This window comes from Amborella trichopoda, chromosome 12 (genome assembly GCF_054954075.1).
Source record: "Amborella trichopoda isolate Santa Cruz 75 chromosome 12, AtrichopodaSantaCruz75HAP2 v2.0, whole genome shotgun sequence".
Lineage (NCBI taxonomy): Eukaryota > Viridiplantae > Streptophyta > Magnoliopsida > Amborellales > Amborellaceae > Amborella > Amborella trichopoda.
The window spans coordinates 39,193,635-39,200,987 of NC_142347.1; the positions used below are offsets into that span (position 1 = coordinate 39,193,635).

The 7,353-nt window shown below is 36.1% G+C and overlaps 1 protein-coding gene across 10 annotated transcripts; it reads left to right on the forward strand.

The window, feature by feature from the left end:
* Nucleotides 1–1,317: 1,317 nt before the first annotated feature.
* On the forward strand, nucleotides 1,318–6,131 carry LOC18446912 (large ribosomal subunit protein uL24z). Of its 10 annotated transcripts, none has more exons than XM_088853755.1 (6): nucleotides 1,318–1,405; nucleotides 3,567–3,627; nucleotides 3,720–3,832; nucleotides 4,110–4,251; nucleotides 5,437–5,511; nucleotides 5,603–6,131. In XM_088853755.1, exons 2-5 carry the CDS (start codon nucleotides 3,612–3,614, stop codon nucleotides 5,508–5,510), a joined length of 345 nt encoding a protein of 114 aa, XP_088709881.1. In that variant the 5' UTR covers nucleotides 1,318–1,405; nucleotides 3,567–3,611; the 3' UTR covers nucleotide 5,511; nucleotides 5,603–6,131. The 10 variants fall into 10 exon arrangements, with proteins under 10 accessions (XP_088709881.1, XP_088709877.1, XP_088709878.1 ...); XM_088853753.1 differs by lacking the exons at nucleotides 1,318–1,405; nucleotides 5,437–5,511 and adding exons at nucleotides 1,752–1,845; nucleotides 1,971–2,229 and having other exon boundaries at nucleotides 5,732–6,131; XM_088853754.1 differs by lacking the exons at nucleotides 1,318–1,405; nucleotides 5,437–5,511 and adding exons at nucleotides 1,763–1,864; nucleotides 1,971–2,229 and having other exon boundaries at nucleotides 5,732–6,131.
* Nucleotides 6,132–7,353: the final 1,222 nt, after the last annotated feature.

Sequence of the window (7,353 nt, forward strand, 5' to 3'; positions counted from 1 at the left end):
AATCTCTATCATCGTAGTAGGTACCAATGGTATAGATTTTGACTTCTATGAGATCATTGAGATGAGTTCCCCACAAATGTTTCCCAAAACATTTCTCAAAATTTGGGTTGAAAAGTCAAAATAATTTTAAGTTCTTTTGACTATTGCGCCATCCGTCGTCCGATTCTTATAAAGGACAATCGCAATTAGCCACATTTACACCCAAAGCACATTGAGAAGTTCATAATTTTGGTGTGATTAGATAGGTGGTGTAGTTTCTATAAAATGTTTGCCCTAAACAATCAAAATAACGCACACCTCTACACTGGAAGATGTAGTATGAGTGAAAAAAAAAACAAAACCTTATGGTTGCTTTCAAAATCTATTTTCACCCTTAATTATAAATTTGAAGCTAAAAAAAAAACATATAGATCGAACATATCTACTAACACTCGAAAATCTTGAAATTGAAGGGTTCATATGGAACGTGTTATGGGATGTACTATTAGGGTTCATGTGAAACGTGCTATGGGATGTACTATTGTCAAGACCTAAAATATATATATTTTTCATATCTATATATCTTGAGGTCATGATGATCAATTGTTTTTGGGGGCTGGAGCAACTTTTTTGATGGGTGATGTGTACTTTACACCTTAAATAAACTTTTTGCTTCGATAAATGACACAATTTCTATAAGACCTAGGTTTTATGAAAACAAAATAAAGTCTTATCTAAAATCCTCATCCGAAAAGTACTTTGAGCATAACAAATCTCCATGATGGCTCTAAAATCAATTTCTAACGCCGATTATAAAATTTGAAGCTAAAAAAATAGCACAGATCCATGAATGCTTATTTTAAGGTGAAATTGTACATAATACTATTTTTTTAAGACAAAATTTTAATTTTTTTTCACTTACAACGGTTAAAGCTAAGGTATGATTTGAAGGTTTTCGCTCTACAAGATAGAAAAGTACAAATAGCAAAAAGGAAAATTGTTTCATGTGGGTTGGACCGCATTTCTACAATATGCGGTCTAGAGGTATAAAGCATCCATTTTAAAGATGGATGCAAATAGGTGGTCCATCTAAACACCATTGGAACTAACGGTCCAAATGTTTTCCTATATAGTTATTATCTTCAGTTTTCAATTTTTTATATTTTTCAGATTCATGATCTCCATATTAAAAATTATATATTATCTAAAAATTAGGATCAAATTACATTTAAAAAATATATGTACTGCCAAGCCCGCATTTCTACAATATGCTGCATGAAAACCCCATAGCAAAAATTGTGGAAAAAGGAAACGAGATGGGCGTTTTAGTCTTTTGGTGAAACGAGCTAGCGCCGATCAAAACCCTAGCTCCGATCCCCTCAACTGCTTCGCTTTCATCGTTTCGGCGCGTCGTAAGGATTGAGTGGTGAGTTTCAGGGATTAGGGTCAGGATTCCTCTGTAACATTTCTTGAATCTCAATCTCTTTGTGAATTCGTAATGAATTTTGTATTAGTTATTTATTTGTTTCTCTTCACGGATGCTTCCACTTCTTGTTTTCTGTGGCTTTGAATGAGTTTGGCATGGTTTCTGTGAATTTGCTGCATTTTTGTTTTCTTTTCTGTGGCTTTGAATGAGTTTGGCATGGTTTCTATGAATTTTCTGCTTTTTTGTTTTCTTTGGTTTTCTATTCTATGATTAATGGTGAGTAGCTTTGGGTGCTTAAAGTTTGTATATTATAATCTGTGATTTTCATGAAAGCTTTTTTCATGTAGCTGATTAATGGCGAAGAGAAGGTTCTGTTGGCATTTCACGTATGCATTTGTAGTTTTGATGGGATTCCTTGTTTTTTTGTTGTGATCACTGAGGTAGTGTTTATGATGGAATGTAATGCTCTCTATCTCTCACCATCTCTCTATCTCTCTAGGGTACTGTATTTCTCCCTCATAGAGTCAGAATAACTAACCCTTGTAACTGTGAATATGATGAATAGAATGCTCCTTGCCAAAGAATGCTCCTTGCCAAAGAAACCGTCTTTCTCTCTCTAAGAAATTGCATCCAAAGCGAATGCAGTGGTACATATGATGGAATGGAGTGCAATGCTCTCTCTCAAGGAAACCATATATCTCTCTAAGAAGATGCATCCAAAATCAGTACAGTGTCGTCTCTGATGGAATGCGGTGGACCATTCTCACCCTTTCTCGCTATACACTTAACTTTATGCCTTGAAAGCACCAAATGGGCCAGCAGCAGTATGATCTCATTGTTTTATTAACTCATCCCACTCCTGGGGCCTCTGGATTTCTAGTTATTACTTACCATTATCAAATTTAAAATGTGTGTAATTATCCATGTAATGTGTCCCATACCTTGGCTTAGATTGTATGAATTAGCTCTTAAAGGTGGTTCTTAAATCTTGAACTAAATCATGAACTGCAATCTCTCCTAAGTGCCCCACAAAATATTAAATGCCTTGATTAGTGATTCCCCTTTTATGTGCTTCAGGGTTTTTCCTTTTTCTTTTGGTCCTTCAACTGAAAAATTGTATCTCTGAATCCGATGATGGTTGGAAAATCTTCAACTATTCTAGAACCTTGAAATTGCATGAGGCAAACTACTTGCGCCTTGCCTTCCTTGTAGGAATACATAATACAAGTGGTCAACAATCCCATATAGAATTGGAAACTACTTGCGCCTTGCCTTCACAAAATATCAAGGATTTATAGAATTGGAAACCATGATGCTGGGAATGTTTATTTTGGGAATTTGTGAATTATTTTGACCCACCCATCCAAAATAAGGACACTATCAAGTATATTTAAGTATATTGGAAACCTTGAGGACCTCAAGAAATACTAGGCTAGCTCAAATGAATCATTCCAAGGATCAGCCACAACCCTGCCCAACAATGCACCCCACCACCAATCATCCCCTTCTTTCCTGCTTATTCAATATTCTTGTATTTGTCCCCTTTCTCAAGATGATGTTCTCATACTGCAAAATTTATCTACACATTCTAGATCATTTGATAGAAATGTATTGCAGCCATGTTGCAATTGTTTTCATTTACTACCAAAGTGAAATCTTAGCTTCCCAAAAATAATTGAGAAAACGTAGTTCATTTCTGAGCAACCAAATGGGATTAATTTGAAATATAGACAGATAATCATAGTAATAAGTTTAGAATTTAGAAATGCAGTTTAGAAAAACTCATTATATTTGCAACTCCAAGTTAGGCTTATGTAGAAGGCAAACCTTCCATGGAGTACTAGTGATGATTTGAATGGATGTCTTATATTGTTGTGGTATTTTTCTTCTTTTGTGAAAGGAATTGAAATGAATTTACAGGATATGACCTGCATGGGAGTCATTTGAGCAGTGCATAAAATTTTTGCAAACCTGGAATTTAACTTCTCAAGTTATCAAAGAGAGTAACTAAAAAACTTAGGACTGTGTTATTTGGCCAATATTGATTAGACTTATGCAAACAATAAAATGTGTCTGAAACTCTTTCATCTTGGTTTGAAATATTTATTCTTTAAAATCTTAGGAAACCTTTTGATTGAATGGTCGTTTGTTTATGCTTCAGGACTCTGGAGGTATTTGGCGTGTGTGAAACAAGATCCCATTTAAGATGAAGTACAATCCAAGTAAGCCTTGCTTGCTTTCTTGATTTGTAAATTGTGTTGATAATTTGATGAATGTTTGTTTATGCTAATGGTGTCTTTATTGGAATTTGCAGGAGCAACAAGCTCCAGGAGGAAGTGCCGGAAAGCGCACTTCAAGGCTCCTTCAAGTGTTCGCCGCATTCTAATGAGTGCCCCCCTTTCTCCTGAACTTCGCAATAAATACAATGTATGTGCTATTGCAATATTTGTTTTTTATTGGTGATTCTTAAATAAATTCAACATGTGGTGTTATAAGCTAAAGAACATGCGATGTCGCAACAGTGACTGTGTACGCATGCGCATAGTTATCTGTATATGTGCTTGCTTACAAAAGCATTTATCATGAAGTTGACTTTTTACTTCTGTTGTTGAATTCATTTTCTTGGCCTTTCTCATTTGTGTATGGATTAGTAGTTATGAAAATTTACTCACTTTGTTGGCTTTCGTTGTTGTGTTGCCTACAGGTTCGATCTGTTCCTGTTAGGAAAGATGATGAGGTGCAAGTTGTCAGGGGGACTTTTAAAGGAAGAGAGGGTAAGATTGTTCTAGTTTACAGGATAAAATGGGTTATTCACATTGAGCGCATCACTAGGGAGAAGGTTAATGGTAAGTTTAACCATCTTTGTTGACATAGCCTCCTTTGGTGCTTATTTTCTTTTGATGATTCAAATCCATATTTTTTTGGGATCAAATCAAACTCCCAGACAGAAAGACCTTTCTACTCTCCCTATCTCATATTATCTCATATTCTTACCTAATTTCTTTTGGGATCAAATTTCTTGCTCACAACGTTTTTTGTCAAGGAACAAAAATGGGACATGTATAAAAACTCACTTAACTTATCAAGTATTAACATTTTACGCTTTTTTAACTATTCCAATTTGAAATCAAGTGTAATTTGTTGGGTAGTTTGAAATTGATTCAAATGATACGGTAGAAATTTAAATAACTAGGTCATCTCCTAGGCATGTTTTGATAAATTTCTCCCAAAAACTTTTTATCTCATAGATGTATTTTGATAAATTTCCCAAAAAATATTCATCTACAATTAAACCTGAATGCTCCAGAATCCAGATTTAAGTACCTTTTTGTTTCACTTGATGTGTCAATGAGGATAGAGTGGTTCTGACTTCCAACCATTAGAATAAGATGCACAAAACATGTTGCCATAGATCAGAATCTTGTTTCTAGGTTCTTGTCCTATAAGAGATTGATTGAGTTTCGATGATGGTCAAGTTATATATTATACTATTTTATATCGGTCTGCTATTTCTCTAAAAAAAATCTCTGGTATATCTTTTCTTTGCATATTTAGTGGAACATGCAGCCATGTTTAGCTGAACGTGGCTGCATACGTTGTCACCTAATATATGCTGTTGATGAATGCTGAGTGTGTGCAGGCAACCATGTACATGCTGGGAACATTATCTGAATTTATATTGCATACATTTCTAGATATGCACCACTTATGTGCTGACTTTTCAAGTCATGGACTCCTTTTTTTTTCTTTCTTGAGCTTTACTTGTAACATATTTCCCTTTGATCTATACCATAGTTACGGAAACCGTGTGGGGAAGGTCATGATCCCACCTTGGGATCTTGATCCTGCGGTTCCTGTAAGGGATCTTGTGAGGAGCTGGATTCATGGAATTTGGGATCTCGCTCCCAAAAAAATGGGATCTCGATCTATATGCTGATGAAATCCATTTGCATTTTGAAATGGATCCACGCTTCCAAGTGACATGGTCCCAAGTTTTTGTTACATTGCATTTTTGGGTTCTATTTTTGTAGGAACTAGTTGCAAGGAGCTTTTACACACGTGCTTTTTAACCCGTCTTTTGGGACTCCTTGGGAAATTTACATGAGGTGCTTTAATACATGTATTGAGATGTCTTTTGACCTGTTTTGTTTTTGTGAGTGCCAAATCTCACTTTTTTAATTTTTTTGGATGTATCAGTGGAGATTTGGGCCCCTACCCTTTGGTGAGAATGGAGTCTGAGACTTTGTTCATGGGGCTCGATGGTACTACCACGAAGGTTGCAGCCTATTCTCAATGCCAAATCTCACTCTATATTGCGTGTTTCAGGTTCAACGGTCAATGTTGGAATTCACCCATCAAAGGTGATGGTGACAAAATTGAAGCTTGATAAGGACCGGAAAGCTCTCTTAGAGAGGAAAGGAAAGGGCAGGGCTGCAGAGAAGGGCAAGGGCAAATTCACCGCTGAGGATGTTGCCACTTCTCTCCAGGGTGTTGATTAGGTTCATTCGATTACCTTTATCCTTTTTCTCCCAATTTATCCTAGTGCTTTCCAGGATTGCCTTGAGGGCTCTCTGGCCGCCTTAAGATTATAGTGAGAAAATAAGGGTGTCGTGTTTATTTTTTGGTTTCACCTTCAAATTGTGATAGCCACTCATTCTTGAAGTGGTTATGTGGTAAGATGGTACTTTTTCTGCAAGAGTTGAAGATTTAAGTTCCCTTTTTGGTAGTGGTCTGGCCTTTTTTATGGGTTCAACCATTTGGCTTAGTGTTTACAGCACAAAAGCCACACTTGTTTCTTGCTTTGGAATCCCTCATTCCCTTGCCCACTCAAATTGTTTGTTTTTAATGGCCTGTTAATGCGGATTTTTTTTCATTTTAGGTTCATGGTTTGCTTACACTACGTTTTGGAGAGATATTGAGTCCTGGGGTTTCATAAGCTTAGCTAAGATGAATATAATTTGTGATTTGCACCTCTGCATATCAGATAGTGGGGATCATCCTTATCAATGATCTAACGGTGCATGGTGTCCTATCACAATGACTTGGTGTGCTGCGATATTTAATACATAGAGCTTTTCTGATAGTTGCAAGAAAACCTTATTTGAGAGAGACTGTTTTGAAGGGAAAGATTTGGTGATATTTGAAAGAAAACCTTATTTTAGAGAACTATTTTTAAGGGAAAGATTTGGTGATTTCCCTGGACTACAGTCAACTTGGGTTCTGCCTGCTCAAAAGCGTGCTCAGGGGATTTCTTTGATGGCTCGAATATTTTGATGAGATTTTAACTCATCCCTAAGATTGATTTTTGAAGGAAATAAGTAGGAGCTTATTCCTCTAGAATTCCCAAAGATTGATTCTGGACCTTTTACTAAGATCTAGGGTTTCAGGGGTCAATATCGTATGTATATGATAGCGTGCCATTGTGGTCTGATGCGAGTGCCATGGTAGCCCAATGTGATCACCCTAGCGGTGGACTATTTAAAAAGTACTTCAATATGAATTGGGGAATGATCCTGTGGGAACGGCTACAGGACTCATATGTAACTCAAATATCTTACATATTCATTTTCTTATGTATATTATGAACATAAAATAGCACTAGAAAACCATAATTCCAAAGTCATGGTAGGCTTTGAAGCTGGTTCTTGCTTTCAACCTAGCTTTACAAGTAACTTTAAATTTTTCATTCCTTATCGATTTACGTATATTAATCCGTAAGCGATCAATTTAGGTATATTAACCCATAAGTAAGAATAAGGATATATGATGTTTGTATAGATTAGCTTTTTTATTCTCTATTTTTTTGGGTAGTTCAGTAGGGCTGGGATTCTTACTCATGATAGGAATAGAATTCAAGAAGTCATGTTGTGGCGTTTTGCTTATCCTAACCACCTATCATTGAGCATAGTTATGACTTGGATTATGGCTAGCAAGGGTAAGATACCTAT